Here is an 18,552-nt window from a genome sequence, read left to right as displayed (position 1 = left end):
TTGGCACCACTGGAAGTAGCCAAGCAATTGCTCGGTAGCCGTCAAATATATTCCCAAGACAATCCCCAACCCCCAAGAGTGGAGGATCATGGTTTTCAGAGGCATTTTGGGCCAAGCACTAAACAGCCACTGGAATGGAAGTCTGCTCATCCCTGTTCTTATCCCTTACCTTTCCAAAGCCCTCTCTCAGGTCTCTGTCACTTGTTAGACCAGGACTGGTGGGATGATCCATCTCCTTGAGCTGGCTCAGTGGGAGGCCTGGTACTGGAAGCAAAGGTTCCTGTAAATCTCTGGCACACTTCAATTGCCCAAAAATGTCATGCTTGGCAACAGGCAAGACAGCTTCCAGATTACAGAGCTCTAACAGGGCACAGAGATGGTGGATGAGAGCAGCAAGGTACATATGCCTAAACCCTCTCCCAGTGAATGGGCTCCTGGAAGGAGACATGACATTATTCTGTGGGCCAGCAGACTGAAACCTGCTGCCTCAGCCCCTGGATGCTGGAGAGCCTCTGTGTTTGATAGAGAAGGGCAGAGATGGAGATTGCTCTCGACAGAGATTCTTATCTGCCCTTATGCTGATTTTAGTCAGCATCTTCTTTCTGGTTCCTAAAAGTAGTCCTGGGTTCTAATACCTGTATACATTCAGCTCAACTTTTTCTTCACTTTGTTGGAATATTTCAGGGGACAATAAAGAAAAACTTAGGATTACAGGAGGGGTACCCTAATGAAAATTGTGTTCTTGACACTCGATTATTCATTTTCCCCAAAGAATTTTTCTGTCTAAACTGTATGGGCTCTGGCACTTTCAGGCCAGCCTGACAGAACGCTGATTTTTCTGAATGCAAGTAAGAACAATGTAATTCATTCTGCAACACTCTCCAACACAGCTGATAAAATTCAGACACTTTTTCAGTCTTTGACAGCAGGGAGCCCAGAGCCCTGTGCTTCCCAGCAATGGCTCAGCTGCACATGCAGCCTCCTGCTCCTCTCCCTGCCCCACAGCTCAGCAGCCCTACAGCTCCACGGGGCACTGGCAGCAGCACAGCTCATGGCAGGGGGCACCTGCAGGGCACAACTGCTCCCTGGCAATGTGCACAGGCTCTCCAGGCTGGCACAAGACCCTTCCTCCCACCAGAGAGCGGCCCAGCTCCCACCTTACCTCTGTGGGAAGCTGAACCATGCTGGTCCGTCCCCTTGTCCTCCTCCCTGGCAGTGACCCTGGGGACAGCGCTGCTCAGCTGCCTCTGCCAGGGCTCCTGGGCCAAGGCCCCCTGAGCCGGCCGGGAGCCCACACCTCCATTCCCAACGCCGGGGTTCCGCACATAGGTCTGCATGCCAAACACCTCAGCGAGTTTCCTTGGGAACAGAGGCATCCCAGGTCCTATCACACACCAAGAGCTCTTTGCCTTCATTCTCTGGGTTTCTGTTGTAGACTCAGAAGAAGCTGTAGACAGGTACAAGAGAAGAAGCGAGTTAATTGAACTCACTCCTTTACAATCAACCCATCTAAAGAGTGGGGAATTCAAAGAGCACTTCAGCTACTGAAATGATTAGTTGTTTTTTTTATTTTTCATGAAACTAATGTCTAACTAACTTGAATTTCTCTGAACAATGTGGATCTGGCAAGCCAGGAGAGATGGGTTCTATGACTTGATGTGCTGCTCGTTGTCTCCACACTACTACAGGATTCCTTTCCTTCCAAAGAGTTGGAAACTCACAGTAGTCTCTAGAATTTGACACTATCTAGGAAGCGATTGTTTTCAAAAGTAGATTTCAGGTTATTGTTTCTGTAACTCCCAATCAGTTCTAGGCTGGATTTTTTATTCTGGGGATCTTTTTAATTCCTCTTTGTAACAAAGGAAGTGGTGGTACACAATCAAGATCACTACATGTTACATGCAAAAAGGGCTTTGCTTTCCCAATTACACGTCCCCAATATTCTGCAAGCCCATAGTTATAGGGAATAAAGTGGTCATCCAGAAGTTTCACTTTTGCTCTACTTCACTCTTTGACGGGTTTATTCCTTACTTTCTTTCCTGCACAGACACCTAAGCCCAACATAAACATGACCTGCCTCAAAACATTTCTGATCATGGCTGACACTGACAACTGAAGGTTTTCAAAATGGAAATAGCAGAGGGCAGGACATTCTGAAATACTCTTCAACAGAGCTGTTAGATATAAGGCAACTAATCATTTTTACGTGGCTAAACATGGGGTAAAATCATGTAGCAGCCAAGCAATAAGAGTGGAATAACATTCTTTAAACTGGGTTGTTTTCTCCTGTAGAATGTTCTACTGAGTTATAAAAGAAAGGCAGGTAAGGTTTAATGATATAGCTCGTTTCTAGTCCAGAGTAAATCCAACAAAACTGTCACCTTACTTACTGAGCAATACTTCTACCTAGCTGCATTAAGCATTCCAGCTGCATATCACCAACAAAGGAGTCATTCCAAAGGGGCACTACCCAGGATATCGCAGAACTAACCCTGCGCAAAGGGATCCGGCATCTGATCCCCTTTTCTGTATCAGCAAAAGTCTTTCTTCAAATTTCATCTCTCCTATCGTGACGTGCCCAGTGATGGCAAAGGAACAACAACAGGCTTTGATGGAGGCTTTCAACTCAAAGGCATTGGCTGGCACAGACGCACCAGAGACCGCATTTTGTCTGGCACAATTCTACTTGTCAGGGATCAGGCAAGGCAGGGACAGGGGGACAAGGCAGAAGGCATCTCCTCCCCCAGCCTCAGCCTGCAACACTGACACAGGCAGAGGCAGTGGGGCAAGAGATTTGTCATGGTGAACATTCCACAGGTGGCTTTGGGCTTGTGCTGTCATAGGATGACAAACTCAGACCCTGCATAGGCTGCATCCATTTGGAAGTTTTCATGTCCATGACTGGAATTTCAAAAGGACTTTCTATAGCAGGACGTTTCCATATTTCCCCCAAAGCAAAATCAGGTCATGACCATCAATCTCCTATGGATCTGAAAGGTTTCAGCTGAATATCTGCCCCAAGGACAGGTTTTTTCACTTTACTGGGCAAGAGAAATGAGTGGGAATATTTCTAATTTCCAGAAAAATGCATAATTTTTTTCTGCAAATTGTGACATGAGAAACACTGCATGGAGATAAAAGGCATGTGAAGGATGGAGACGAATGCTTCCGTTTCCTGCACTGCACTTCCAGGGTCGCAAGGTCCCACTGCAGCTCCTCCCACTCAAGAATTCACAATGAAGGAATTCTCACTGCACCACTACAGCACACTCCCAGTGACTGCACTCCAGGAGAGTCCACTGAGCCCATCAAGGAGTGAAACAAATTTAAAGAAATTCTGAAAAGAATGGTGTTTAATAAACCTTTCAAAAGGTCACCTCCGAGTCTAGATTCCAATAGTCATTTTAAGACAGACATGCCCTGTACCTACCTGCATGTTCAGACTTCTTCTCTTTGATGCTGCTGCTTGATCGTGGCCTTGAGAAAATGGAAAACACAAGAACATATGAGGAGGGAGAAAGAGAAGGGAAGGAACAGGTGTAGCAATCCTTCCTTGCTTGGTCCCTCTGATGAAGGAGAAAATGCAACACATCAAGCCAACAAGATGCAAAGCTCATTAATTGTCCTTAAGCATTCAGTTGCTGCAGCCAGGCAGAGCTGGCCAAGCTCCAGCTGAAACTCAGCAGTCATTCCTCAACTTACATCATAACTCCCCAGTTCTGCTGCCTTTCCTTTTGGAGCCAAGGGGCTCCTACAGCCTCTCTCAAGCAGCAGGAGCTGCCAAGCTGAGACACGAGTCTGCATGGAGGGCAGCTACTTTGGTTCTGCTGACAAAGCTTGACATTGCCTGCTTGTGGCTTTCACTGGTACCAGTCTCGTGCTACATGTGGTCCGAACATGGCAGTATCCTGAGAAGGATATTCCACCTCATGGCTGTCTCAAGAAGGAAAAGCCTTTTTCCAACTCAACTGCTAGGCAAGTGTATTCACATTGCACTTTCAATGCACTACCAAAGCTTTCCAGTTGGAATGACATTTTTGTGACTCCTTCATTATTGCTGTCCTTCAGATAAGCTACATTGACAGCTACATTTTCTCATATATATACAAGCCAATATCTTCCCATCAGGTACTGTACTATAACTCTTCTGTACCTCCTTGCCCTCTCTGTTTTAATCCCAGACCTAAATATTAAACATTGATAGGATTTTACATCTATACCCGGAAAATATAGCTGGGTTCTCATTTCACAGTGCCGTCCCAGGCACAGAGAAATTATGCCTGACATTTACAGAAGCAGCACCTAAAGACGGAGACACCCCTCCAGCATCCAATATTTGGCCAAACAGAGTTTTCCGGTGCTGAAGTTGCCAGTCAAGGATCACAGTATTCAAAGATCTGCAGGATCCAGAGCCATGCAATACAGCTCCCAAATGACACCACAAACATTACAGAGGGAATCAACACCAAGCCCAGCAGAGGACCCATCTTCAGGTGCTTTTAAGCCCTGCCTCCTCTTCCCCACCACCACCACCTCTGCTCTTGGGACACATGGTGTGGGGTTTGACATGGAGCTGGATCATCACAGATGGGCCAAATGGTGAATACACAGAGGTTTGCCTAAATACATGGGAGAGAGCTGACTGTGCAAAGGAACCTCACAAGATGGCAAGAGGGAGCTGAACAGCAGAGTGGAGCAGCAGACACCTTGGCTTACCTCATCTCCTGGGACTCTTGGACATCCAGCTGCACAGAGCTGCGCAGAGACCCTGCAGCACTGCCAACACGGGGACTGACTGCCTTGGGTATAGGGGGGATCAAAGGCAGCCCCAATGACCCCTTCTTCATATCCCCACCTCTGGGATACAGCAAGGATGCCTGGAAAGAGTGGTACAGAGTGCTCAGATGAAGCATTCAGCCCTTCCTCACTGATGGCTGAAGACATTTAGCCATGCTTTAAACTGGGACCTGGCAGGGAAAGACCAGTCAAACTGCTGGAGTAGCTTGGCCTAGCATGGAGAATGAAAAGGCAAGTGGTGAGGGGGTGCTCATGCCCTAGACTTGCCAACTCTCTCCTTGGGCTCAGTTCACTGCAAGTGTGGCTATGATCCCAGCTGGAATCCACATGTTTGGTATCACGATGTTCTGCGGTGCCACGGCCTCCACTGGCCTTTGGGATGGTATGGGAACAGGTTCAGATCACTGTTCTCTCCCTGCCTCTTAGGCACCTCACAGCCAGTGCTGATCTCCAACCAAGTCCCCACAAAGCCATTCTGCAGGATGTCAAAACCTGCTTTTCTCAAGCCCCTCAATTCTTCTGCTGCTGCCCTTCCCTCTTACAGTTGCCCAGCAGCCTTTCAGCCCAGAAGCTGCTGAGCTCTCGCGATGCTCCGTGCTCTCCAGCTCCCACACCTCCATCATCTCAGGCTCACTGGCATTTAGGAAGTTCAGCAGAGCTCCCTGCCCTGCTGCTCTCTGGAAGGTCTCTGCCTGCCCAAATTTCTCCAGGGCCCCCATGCCATGGCCAGGAAGGGAGGTGGAGGTATTGGAGACAGATGCACGCCCTTCCTCAGTATCCCATCATTTCTGGCACAACTAAAGGGCCAAATCAGGACCTGTTTGCACTGCAGTGGAAGGATTAGATCCTGTCAGGAATACATTGGGCCCTTCCTCAGCAAGGCTGGAATCAAGTACATCAGCCTTTGATTGGACATTCTGTTTGCCAATGCTGTTGCTCATCTGCCTCCTCCTGCACCCCATGGCAAACCCAAAACAACTGCAGGTGCTGGCCCTGCTGCAAAGGCAATCGTGTACCTGGGCTTGGGGCTGCTCTCCCCATGGCCACCTCCCATCCCTTCCCTCTGGACAAAGCCATGCCAGAGCACACAGCTGCCCAGAAGCTGATGAAATCTAGAAATAGCATCAGAGACAACTGTGTAGAAGGCCATGGCTGTACAACTCAAAAGCTGAGACCACCTGGAACTGACTTTGTAGCACTGCCTGTTCCAGCAAACAACTTCTTCCTTCCCAGCCAGACAGATTTGACAGAAAAAAAAACACCAAGGCTTAGACATGGTTCAAAGTTACCCTTACGTTACTAAATGCAGAAGGATGGTTTCCCTTTTGGGCAACTTTTGCTGCCCTGACTTGCTTTTGGTGTTTTCTCAGCCATATGACAGAGGAAAAGCCATGACAGAACTCAGAAACCATTCAAAGACCTCTCCTGCTATTGGTACATGCTGAGGATTGTGAAGTCTGCACTACACACTCATTGCAAAGACAGCCTGAAGTGCAGTGTCCAGCTGAGCTCTTCCTTGGCTGAGCTGCCTCCATGGGCTTAGTCCACAGGAAAGGCTCTCAGACTCCCTCCTGTTGATGCTTTAAGTTTTAGCTTTCACTTTCCTCAGATTCTGTGCTGACTTGGTGTGGGACTCTGAACTTCGTATTAAGTGTTGGTAGGTTCTCTTCTCAGGGCAGTTAGACACAGCAATCTTTTTCCAGCTTAAGAATCAAGGACAACCATTACCTAAAAATCATAAACAATGGGAAAGCGCCGGGAGTGGACCAGAAGGATGGGACTTGGTGACCTGAAGCTGTAACTGGACAATTAACCCCTACTATATAAGTTGACCAAAGGTTATAAAAGTGTAAAAACTCATGAGCGGGATCCATCTTGGATCCCTCCTGGGTGTAGCCCGGGCCAGGCTCTTGTACTGCCCAAGGTGTATCCTTTTAAGGCCTCTTAATTATCACCTACTGTATTCCTTTAACTATGCGTGGTCTCTCTTCCAGATCAGCCTCTCTAGGAATCACTACAGTGCAGAAACTGAAAATCTATCACACAGGACTTAGCTTGGTATCCTTACCTCACTCCCTTTTCCCTCTGAACTCAGCTCCGCACTGTTTCTACTGATATCTTTGTAGCCAGTGCCATCTTTCCCTTTCTCTTCCTCTCCATTGCACATTGTGATTGGCTTGCAGGAAGGAGAGCCCTTCCGGATGGGAGGCAACGGCTTGGAGGGAAGGAGCATAGAGGGAGGTGACCCAGAAAGACTCTCGGCAATAAAGTCACCACTCAGGCCTGCAAAGTGGGAAAACAAAATGTAACAGAGGCTGCAATGTAAACCTAAAACATCAGAAGCTCCATGTTTCATGGGACACATTTCCTGGAAACTTTCCTGGAAACTAGCTGCACAGGGAAACATGCACCTGACAGCAGCCACCTGAGGCAGGCCACAGGATACCCTGAGCCACTTCCACAAAGCTCCCAGGGGAACTCCCTGGCCTCTGGGCTGCTCTGGGACAGCAGGGAGCCCAGAGCCCTGTGCTTCCCAACAATGGCTCAGCTGCACATGCAGCCTCCTGCTCCTCTCCCTGCCCCACAGCTCAGCAGCCCCACAGCTCCACGGGGCACTGGCAGCAGCACAGCTCATGGCAGGGGGCACCTGCAGGGCACAACTGCTCCCTGGCAATGTGCACAGGCTCTCCAGGCTGGCACAAGACCCTTCCTCCCACCAGAGAGCGGCCCAGCTCCCACCTTACCTCTGTGGGAGGCTGAGCCAGGCTCACGAGGGAAAAAGTGAGTTAGGTGAACTCCCACCTTTACAAACAATCATCTAATTGATGAGGAATACAAGGGAGTTTTGAATTAATCAGAAAATCACTTTGTGGTTTTTTGTTGTTGTTGATGTTTTTTCCATGAAACTAGCATCACTGTAATTCCTCTGAACGGTATGGAGCTGGCAAGCCAGGAGAGAGAGCTTCTACTCCTTTCCTTATGTATTACTCATTGCCCATCAAGTACTTTGGGATCCCTTTCCTTCCAAACAGTTGGCAAACCACAGTGATCACAAGTATTTGACAATTACACCTAGGAAGTAGTTGTTTTCAGATGCTAGTTTTCAGGGCCTTTGTTTCTCTAAGTCCCACTCGGTTCTGGGTTGGGTTTTCTTGGTTGCTTTTATTTCGCTTTACAACAAAGGAAGTGATGGTACAAGAACAATGGCACCCCATGTTACAAGTAAAGGAAGCTTTGCGCTCCCCATTACATATCCTCAGTATTCAAGGAGCCCAAATCTTTAGGGAACAAATTAGCTTTCAAACGTTCCACTTCTGCTCAAATACTTGTCCCGTGGGTTTTATTCCCTGCTTTCTTTCCTGCAGACACACCCAAATCCAGTATAAACAAGACCTGCATCAAAACATTTCTCATCATGGCAGTTAAAAGCAATTCAAACTTTCCTTAATGGAAATGGAAGACGGCAGATCATAAAAAGAAGAACATCCTTAAACCAATCTTTTATTTATCCATAGAGAATGTACAGGTCAATTTATGAAAGCACAACAGGTAATATTTAACGAAATTGCACATTTCTAGTCCAAAATGAATCCAGCAAAAATGTCACCTTACTTACTGAGCAATACTTCTCCCTAGCTGCATTAAGCATTCCAGCTGCATATCACCCACAAAGGAGTCATTCCAAAGGGGCAAATCCCAGGATTTCTCAGAAATAACCCAGAGCAAAGGGACCTGGAAATCTCATCTGCTTTCTTCATCAGCTAATTATTTCTTCAAATTTCATTTCCCCTATCGTGACGTGCTCCAAAATGGCAAAGGAACAACAACAACAGGCTTTGATGGAGGCTTTCAACTCAAAGGCATTGGCTGGCACAGACGCACCAGAGACCGCAGTTTGTCTGGCACAATTCTACTTGTCAGGGATCAGGCAAGGCAGGGACAGAGGGACAAGGCAGAAGGCATCTCCTCCCCCAGCCTCAGCCTGCAACACTGACACAGGCAGAGGCAGTGGGGCAAGAGATTTGTCATTGTGAACATTCCACAGGTGGCTCTGGGCTTGTGCTGTTATAGGACGACAAACTCAGACCCTGCATAGGCTGCATCCCTTTGGAAGTTTCCATCTCCATAACTGGAAAATTCAAAAGGACTTTCTCTCACAGAAGGTTTCCCCTCTTTCTCCCAGAGCAAAACCAGGCAATGGCTTTGATAGTCCATGACTCTCTTTCAGATGTCAAAGGTTTCAGTTCAGAATCTGCCTCAAGGAAATGTTATCTCCTTCAAGGGCAGGAGGAAGGAGTGAGAGGATTTCTAATTTCCTGATAAATGCCTTCTTCTTCTCTGCTAATTCTGACATGAGAAAGACTGCATGGAGATAAAAGGTGTGTGCTGGATGGACAGGAATGTTTCCTTTTCCTGCACTGCACTTCCAGGGCCCCAAGGTCCCAATCCAGCTCTTGCCACTCAAGATTCACAATGCAGGAATTTTCACTTCACACCACTGCAGCACACTCCCAGTGACTGGGCTCTGGGATAGTCCACTGAGCCCATCAAGGAATTCAAATGAGTTTAAAGAAATTTTTAAAAGAATGATTTTTAACAAAGCTTTCAAAATATCACCTCTAATTCAAGGTTCTAGTAGTAATTTTAAGACAGACATGCCCTGTACCTACCTGCATGTTCAGACTTCTTCTCTCTGATGCTGCTGATTGATCGTGGCCTTAAAAAATGGAAAACACAAGAACATATGAGGAGGGAGAAAGAGAAGGGAAGGAACAGGTGTAGCAATCCTTCCTTGCTTGGTGCCTCTGATGAAGAAGAAAATGCAACACATCAAGCCAACAAGATGCAAAGCTCATTAATTGTCCTTAAGCATTCAGTTGCTGCAGCCAGGCAGAGCTGGCCAAGCTCCAGCTGAAACTCAGCAGTCATTCCTCAACTTGCACCATAACTCCCCAATTCTGCTGACTTTCCTTTTGGAGCCAAGGGGCTCCTACAGCCTCCCTCAAGCAGCAGGAGCTGCTAAGCTGAGACACGAGTCTGCAGGGAGGGCAGCTACTTTGGTTCTGCTGACAAAGCTTGACTTTGCCTGCTTGTGGCTTTCAATGGTACCAGTCTCGTGCTACATGTGGTCCGAACACGGCAGTATCCTGAGAAGGATATTCCACCTCATGGCTGTCTCAAGAAGGAAAAGCCTTTTTCCAACTCAACTGCTAGGCAAGTGTATTCACATTGCACTTTCAATGCACTACCAAAGCTTTCCAGTTGGAATGACATTTTTGTGACTCCTTCATTATTGCTGTCCTTCAGATAAGCTACATTGACATCTACATTTTCTCATATATATACAAGCCAATATCTTCCCATCAGGTACAGTACTACAGCTCTTCTGTACCTCCTTGCCCTCTCTGTTTTAATCCCAGACCTAAATATTAAACATTGATAGGATTTTACATTTATACCCGGAAAATATAGCTGGGTTCTCATTTCACAGCGTCGTCCAAGGCACAGAGAAATTATGCCTGACATTTACAGAAGCAGCACGTAAAGACAGAGACACCCCTCCAGCATCCAATATTTGGCCAAACAGAGTTTTCCGGTGCTGAAGTTGCCAGTCAAGGATCACAGTATTCAAAGATCTGCAGGATCCAGAGCCGTGCAATACAGCTCCCAAATGACACCACAAACATTACAGAGGGAATCAATACCAAGCCCAGCAGAGGACCCATCTTCAGGTGCTTTTAAGCCCTGCCTCCTCTTCCCCACCACCACCACCTCTGCTCTTGGGACACATGGTGTGGGGTTTGACATGGAGCTGGATCATCACAGATGAGCCAAATGGTGAATACACAGAGGTTTGCCTAAATACATGGGAGACAGCTGACTGTGCAAAGGAACCTCACAAGATGGCAAGAGGGAGCTGAACAGCAGAGTGGAGCAGCAGACATCTTGGCTTACCTCATCTCCTGGGACTCTTGGACATCCAGCTGCAGAGAGCTGCGCAGAGACCCTGCAGCACTGCCAACACCGGGACTGACTGCCTTGGGTATAGGGGGGATCAAAGGCAGCCCCAATGACCCCTTCTTCATATCCCCACCTCTGGGATACAGCAAAGATGCCTGGAAAGAGTGGTACACAGTGCTCAAATATAGCATCCAGCCTTGCCCTCATTCATGACTCAAGACAGTTACACATGCCCTGACAGGAAAAGTCAATATCATATATAGCAGATTGTCCTAGGAAGGGGAAGGGTGGCATAGGAAAGGGAATTGGTGAGGGAGAGACCATCCAGGCAGGAATCCACATGGTTGGTATCACCATGTTCTGCAGTGCCACTGCCTCCACTGGCCTTTTGGATGGTATGGCAACAGGTTCAGATCACTGTTCTCTCCCTGCCCCTTAGGCACCTCACAGCCAGTGCTGATCACCAACCAAGTCCCCACAAAGCCATTCTGCAGGATGTCAGAACCTGCTTTTCTCAAGCCCCTCATTTCTTCTGCTGCTGCCCTTCCCTCTTACAGTTGCCCAGCAGCCTTTCAGCCCAGAAGCTGCTGAGCTCTCGCGATGCTCCGTGCTCTCCAGCTCCCACACCTCCATCATCTCAGGCTCACTGGCATTTAGGAAGTTCAGCAGAGCTCCCTGCCCTGCTGCTCTCTGGAAGGTCTCTGCCTGCCCAAATTTCTCCAGGGCCCCCATGCCATGGCCAGGAAGGGAGGTGGAGGCAGTGGAGACAGATGAACGCCCTTCCTCAGTATCCCATCATTTCTGGCACAACTAAAGGGCCAAATCAGGACCTGTTTGAACTGCAGTGGAAGGATTAGATCCTGTCAGGAATACATTGGGCCCTTCCTCAGCAAGGCTGGAATCAAGTACATCAGCCTTTGATTGGACATTTTGTTTGCCAGAGCTGTTGCTCATCTGCCTCCTCCTGCACCCCATGGCAAACCCAAAACAACTGCAGGTGCTGGCCCTGCTGCAAAGGCAATCGTGTACCTGGGCTTGGGGCTGCTCTCCCCATGGCCACCTCCCATCCCTTCCTTCTGGACAAAGCCATGCCAGAGCACACAGCTGCCCAGAAATCTAGAAATAGCATCAGAGACAGCTGTGTACAAGGCCATGGCTGTACAACTCAAAAGCTGAGACCACCTGGAATTGACTTTGTAGCACTGCCTGTTCCAGCAAACAACTTCTTCCTTCCCAGCCAGCCAGAGTTGACAGAAAAAAAACACCAAGGCTTAGACATGGTTCACAGTTACCCTTACGTTACTAAATGCAGAAGGATGGTTTCCCTTTTGGGCAACTTTTGCTGCCCTGACTTGCTTTTGGTGTTTTCTCAGCCATATGACAGAGGAAAAGCCATGACAGAACCCAGAAACCATTCAAAGACTTCTCCTGCTATTGGTACATGCTGAGGATTGTGAAGTCTGCACTACACACTCATTGCAAAGACAGCCTGAAGTGCAGTGTCCAGCTGAGCTCTTCCTTGGCTGAGCTGCCTCCATGGGCTTAGCCCACAGGAAAAGCTCTCAGACTCCCTCCTGTTGATGCTTTAAGTTTTAACTTTCACTTTCCTCAGATTCTGTGCTGACTTGGTGTGGGACTCTGAACTTCGTATTAAGTGTTGGTAGGTTCTCTTCTCAGGGCAGTTAGACACAGCAATCTTTTTCCAGCTTAAGAATCAAGGACAACCATTACCCAAAAATCATAAACAATGGGAAAGCACCGGGAGTGGACCAGAAGGATGGGACTTGGTGACCTGAAGCTGTAACTGGACAATTAACCCCTACTATATAAGTTGACCAAAGGTTATAAAAGTGTAAAAACTCATGAGCGGGATCCATCTTGGATCCCTCCTGGGTGTAGCCCGGGCCAGGCTCTAGTACTGCCCAAGGTGTATCCTTTTAAGGCCTCTTAATTATCACCTACTGTATTCCTTTAACTATGCGCGGTCTCTCTTCCAGATCAGCCTCTCTAGGAATCACTACAGTGCAGAAACTGAAAATCTATCACACAGGACTTAGCTTGGTATCCTTACCTCACTCCCTTTTCCCTCTGAACTCAGCTCCGCACTGTTTCTACTGATATCTTTGTAGCCAGTGCCATCTTTCCCTTTCTCTTCCTCTCCATTGCACATTGTGATTGGCTTGCAGGAAGGAGAGCCCTTCCGGATGGGAGGCAACGGCTTGGAGGGAAGGAGCATAGAGGGAGGTGACCCAGAAAGACTCTCGGCAATAAAGTCACCACTCAGGCCTGCAAAGTGGGAAAACAAAATGTAACAGAGGCTGCAATGTAAACCTAAAACATCAGAAGCTCCATGTTTCATGGGACACATTTCCTGGAAACTTTCCTGGAAACTAGCTGCACAGGGAAACATGCACCTGACAGCAGCCACCTGAGGCAGGCCACAGGATACCCTGAGCCACTTCCACAAAGCTCCCAGGGGAACTCCCTGGCCTCTGGGCTGCTCTGGGACAGCAGGGAGCCCAGAGCCCTGTGCTTCCCAACAATGGCTCAGCTGCACATGCAGCCTCCTGCTCCTCTCCCTGCCCCACAGCTCAGCAGCCCCACAGCTCCACGGGGCACTGGCAGCAGCACAGCTCATGGCAGGGGGCACCTGCAGGGCACAACTGCTCCCTGGCAATGTGCACAGGCTCTCCAGGCTGGCACAAGACCCTTCCTCCCACCAGAGAGTGGCCCAGCTCCCACCTTACCTCTGCGGGAGGCTGAGCCAGGCTCACGAGGGAAAAAGTGAGTTAGGTGAACTCCCACCTTTACAAACAATCATCTAATTGATGAGGAATACACGGGAGTTTTGAATTAATCAGAAAATCACTTTGTGGTTTTTTGTTGTTGTTGATGTTTTTTCCATGAAACTACCATCACTGTAATTCCTCTGAACGGTATGGAGCTGGCAAGCCAGGAGAGAGAGCTTCTACTCCTTTCCTTATGTATTACTCATTGCCCATCAAGTACTTTGGGATCCCTTTCCTTCCAAACAGTTGGCAAACCACAGTGATCACAAGTATTTGACAATTACACCTAGGAAGTAGTTGTTTTCAGATGCTAGTTTTCAGGGCCTTTGTTTCTCTAAGTCCCACTCGGTTCTGGGTTGGGTTTTCTTGGTTGCTTTTATTTTGCTTTACAACAAAGGAAGTGATGGTACAAGAACAATGGCACCCCATGTTACAAGTAAAGGAAGCTTTGCGCTCCCCATTACATATCCTCAGTATTCAAGGAGCCCAAATCTTTAGGGAACAAATTAGCTTTCAAACGTTCCACTTCTGCTCAAATACTTGTCCCGTGGGTTTATTCCCTGCTTTCTTTCCTGCAGACACACCCAAATCCAGTATAAACAAGACCTGCATCAAAACATTTCTCATCATGGCAGTTAAAAGCAATTCAAACTTTCCTTGATGGAAATGGAAGACGGCAGATCATAAAAAGAAGAACATCCTTAAACGAATCTTTTATTTATCCATAGAGAATGTACAGGTCAATTTATGAAAGCACAACAGGTAATATTTCATGAAATTGCACATTTCTAGTCCAAAATGAATCCAGCAAAAACATCACCTTACTTACTGAGCAATACTTCTCCCTAGCTGCATTAAGCATTCCAGCTGCATATCACCAATTAAGGAGTCATTCCAAAGGGACAAAACCCAGGATTTCTCAGAAATAACCCAGAGCAAAGGGACCTGGAAATCTCATCTGCTTTCTTCATCAGCTAATTATGTCTTCAAATTTCATCTCTCCTATCGTGACATGCTCCAAAATGGCAAAGGAACAACAACAACAGGCATTGATGGAGGCTTTCAACTCAAAGGCATTGGCTGGCACAGATGCACCAGAGACCGCAGTTTGTCTGGCACAATTCTACTTGTCAGGGATCAGGCAAGGCAGGGACAGAGGGACAAGGCAGAAGGCATCTCCTCCCCCAGCCTCAGCCTGCAACACTGACACAGGCAGAGGCAGTGGGGCAAGAGATTTGTCATTGTGAACATTCCACAGGTGGCTCTGGGCTTGTGCTGTCATAGGACGACAAACTCAGACCCTGCATAGGCTGCATCCCTTTGGAAGTTTCCATCTCCATAACTGGAAAATTCAAAAGGACTTTCTCTCACAGAAGGTTTCCCCTCTTTCTCCCAGAGCAAAACCAGGCAATGGCTTTGATAGTCCATGACTCTCTTTCAGATGTCAAAGGTTTCAGTTCAGAATCTGCCTCAAGGAAATGTTATCTCCTTCAAGGGCAGGAGGATGGATTGAGAGGATTTCTAATTTCCTGATAAATGCCTTCTTCTTCTCTGCTAATTCTGACATGAGAAAGACTGCATGGAGATAAAAGGCGTGTGCTGGATGGACTTTTCCTGCACTGCACTTCCAGGGCCCCAAGGTCCCAATCCAGCTCTTGCCACTCAAGATTCACAATACAGGAATTTTCACTACACCACTGCAGCACACTCCCAGTGACTGGGCTCTGGGATAGTCCACTGAGCCCATCAAATAATTCAAATGAGTTTAAAGAAATTTTTAAAAGAATGATTTTTAACAAAGCTTTCAAAATATCACCTCTAATTCAAGGTTCTAGTAGTAATTTTAAGACAGACATGCCCTGTACCTACCTGCATGTTCAGACTTCTTCACTCTGATGCTGCTGCTTGATCGTGGCCTTGAGAAAATGGAAAACACAAGAACATATGAGGAGGGAGAAAGAGAAGGGAAGGAACAGGTGTAGCAATCCTTCCTTGCTTGGTGCCTCTGATGAAGAAGAAAATGCAACACATCAAGCCAACAAGATGCAAAGCTCATTAATTGTCCTTAAGCATTCAGTTGCTGCAGCCAGGCAGAGCTGGCCAAGCTCCAGCTGAAACTCAGCAGTCATTCCTCAACTTGCACCATAACTCCCCAATTCTGCTGACTTTCCTTTTGGAGCCAAGGGGCTCCTACAGCCTCCCTCAAGCAGCAGGAGCTGCTAAGCTGAGACACGAGTCTGCATGGAGGGCAGCTACTTTGGTTCTGCTGACAAAGCTTGACTTTGCCTGCTTGTGGCTTTCACTGGTACCAGTCTCGTGCTACATGTGGTCCGAACACGGCAGTATCCTGAGAAGGATATTCCACCTCATGGCTGTCTCAAGAAGGAAAAGCCTTTTACCAACTCAACTGCTAGGCAAGGGTATTCACATTGCACTTTCAATGCACTACCAAAGCTTTCCAGTTGGAATGACATTTTTGTGACTCCTTCATTATTGCTGTCCTTCAGATAAGCTACATTGACAGCTACATTTTCTCATATATATTCAAGCCAATATCTTCCCATCAGGTACAGTACTATAGCTCTTCTCTACCTCCTTGCCCTCTCTGTTTTAATCCCAGACCTAAATATTAAACATTGATAGGATTTTACATCTATACCCGGAAAATATAGCTGGGTTCTCATTTCACAGCGCCGTCCCAGGCACAGAGAAATTATGCCTGACATTTACAGAAGCAGCACGTAAAGACAGAGACACCCCTCCAGCATCCAATATTTGGCCAAACAGAGTTTTCCAGGGCTGAAGTTGCCAGTCAAGGATCACAGTATTCAAAGATCTGCAGGATCCAGAGCTGTGCAATACAGCTCCCAAATGACACCACAAACATTACAGAGGGAATCAATACCAAGCCCAGCAGAGGACCCATCTTCAGATGCTTTTAAGCCCTGCCTCCTCTTCCCCACCACCACCACCTCTGCTCTTGGGACACATGGTGTGGGGTTTGACATGGAGCTGGATCATCACGGATGGGCCAAATGGTGAATACACAGAGGTTTGCCTAAATACATGGGAGAGAGCTGACTGTGCAAAGGAACCTCACAAGATGGCAAGAGGGAGCTGAACAGCAGAGTGGAGCAGCAGACACCTTGGCTTACCTCATCTCCTGGGACTCTTGGACATCCAGCTGCACAGAGCTGCGCAGAGACCCTGCAGCACTGCCAACACGGGGACTGACTGCCTTGGGTATAGGGGGGATCAAAGGCAGTCCCAATGACCCCTTCTTCATATCCCCACCTCTGGGATACAGCAAGGATGCCTGGAAAGAGTGGTACAAAGTGCTCAGATGAAGCATTCAGCCCTTCCTCACTGATGGCTGAAGACATTTAGCCATGCTTTAAACTGGGACCTGGCAGGGAAAGACCAGTCAAACTGCTGGAGTAGCTTGGCCTAGCATGGGGAATGAAAAGGCAAGTGGTGAGGGCGTGCTCATGCCCTAGACTTGCCAACTCTCTCCTTGGGCTCAGTTCACTGCAAGTGTGGCTATGATCCCAGCTGGAATCCACATGTTTGGTATCAAGTTGTTCTGCGGTGCCACGGCCTCCACTGGCCTTTTGGATGGTATGGGAACAGGTTCAGATCACTGTTCTCTCCCTGCCTCTTAGGCACCTCACAGCCAGTGCTGATCTCCAGCCAAGTCCCCACAAAGCCATTCTGCAGGATGTCAGAACCTGCTTTTCTCAAGCCCCTCAATTCTTCTGCTGCTGCCCTTCCCTCTTACAGTTGCCCAGCAGCCTTTCAGCCCAGAAGCTGCTGAGCTCTCGCGATGCTCCGTGCTCTCCAGCTCCCACACCTCCATCATCTCAGGCTCACTGGCATTTAGGAAGTTCAGCAGAGCTCCCTGCCCTGCTGCTCTCTGGAAGGTCTCTGCCTGCCCAAATTTCTCCAGGGCCCCCATGCCATGGCCAGGAAGGGAGGTGGAGGCAGTGGAGACAGATGAACGCCCTTCCTCAGTATCCCATCATTTCTGGCACAACTAAAGGGCCAAATCAGGACCTGTTTGAACTGCAGTGGAAGGATTAGATCCTGTCAGGAATACATTGGGCCCTTCCTCAGCAAGGCTGGAATCAAGTACATCAGCCTTTGATTGGACATTCTGTTTGCCAATGCTGTTGCTCATTTGCCTCCTCCTGCACCCCATGGTAAACCCAAAACAACTGCAGGTGCTGGCCCTGCTGCAAAGGAAATTGTGTGCCTGGGCTTTGAGCTGCTCTCCCCATGGCCACCTCCCATCCCTTCCCTCTGGACAAAGCCATGCCAGAGCACACAGCTGCCCAGAAGCTGACGAAATCTAGAAATAGCATCAGAGACAACTGTGTACAAGGCCATGGCTGTACAACTCAAAAGCTGAGACCACCTGGAACTGACTTTGTAGCACTGCCTGTTCCAGCAAACTACTTTTTTCCTTAGCAAGCAGACACAGCTGATGGAATACATATCCCTGACACAGCCATGGTTCAAAAATACATGTAGGTTATAAAATCTAACATGCTTGCTTGGCCAGATTGGACAGCATAAGCAGCTTGGCCTGATTCTTGGGCTTTTCTCAGTCATAAGTCAGACAAGGAATTATGACAGAGCCCAGAAACCATTCAAAGACTTCTCCTGCCATTGATGCATGCTGAGGATGTGAAGTTTGCACTACACACCCATTGCAAAGGCAGCGTGTTCTCAGACACTTCCCAGAAGTGCAGTGTCCAGCTGAGCTCTTCCTTGGCCCAGCTGGTTCCATGTGCTCACACCACAGGAAAAGCTCTCTGAGCTCTGCTTACAGTGCAGAAAGTGAAAATCTATCACACAGGACTTAGCTCGGTCTCCTTACCATCTGTTCTTTTCCTTCTGAACTCAGCTCCCTGTTATTTCTAATTTTATCCTCGCAGCCGGTGCCGTTTTTCCCAGTCCCGTGCTCTCCTCTGGACACCGTGCTTGGCTTGGTGGAAGGAGAGTC

The 18,552-nt window shown here is 48.0% G+C and overlaps 1 protein-coding gene across 1 annotated transcript in view; it reads right to left on the bottom strand.

The window, feature by feature from the left end:
• Positions 1 to 6,379: 6,379 nt before the first annotated feature.
• The window catches only part of LOC134042041 (serine/threonine-protein kinase prk-2-like), a 47,391-nt gene continuing 35,218 nt past the window's right edge, over positions 6,380 to 18,552 (bottom strand). The window contains exons 9-13 of the mRNA XM_062489114.1: positions 12,865 to 13,044; positions 12,721 to 12,775; positions 9,468 to 9,514; positions 6,866 to 7,080; positions 6,380 to 6,463 (exon numbers count right to left, since the gene is read on the bottom strand). Of these exons, the coding sequence (XP_062345098.1) occupies positions 6,380 to 6,463; positions 6,866 to 7,080; positions 9,468 to 9,514; positions 12,721 to 12,775; positions 12,865 to 13,044 (581 nt within the window). The remainder of the gene's footprint in view (positions 6,464 to 6,865; positions 7,081 to 9,467; positions 9,515 to 12,720; positions 12,776 to 12,864; positions 13,045 to 18,552) is intronic.

This window comes from Cinclus cinclus, chromosome 3 (genome assembly GCF_963662255.1).
Source record: "Cinclus cinclus chromosome 3, bCinCin1.1, whole genome shotgun sequence".
In the NCBI taxonomy this organism is placed as follows: Eukaryota; Metazoa; Chordata; class Aves; order Passeriformes; family Cinclidae; genus Cinclus; species Cinclus cinclus.
Note: the sequence above shows the minus strand (reverse complement) of the source record. Positions and strands in the feature narration are given on the sequence as shown.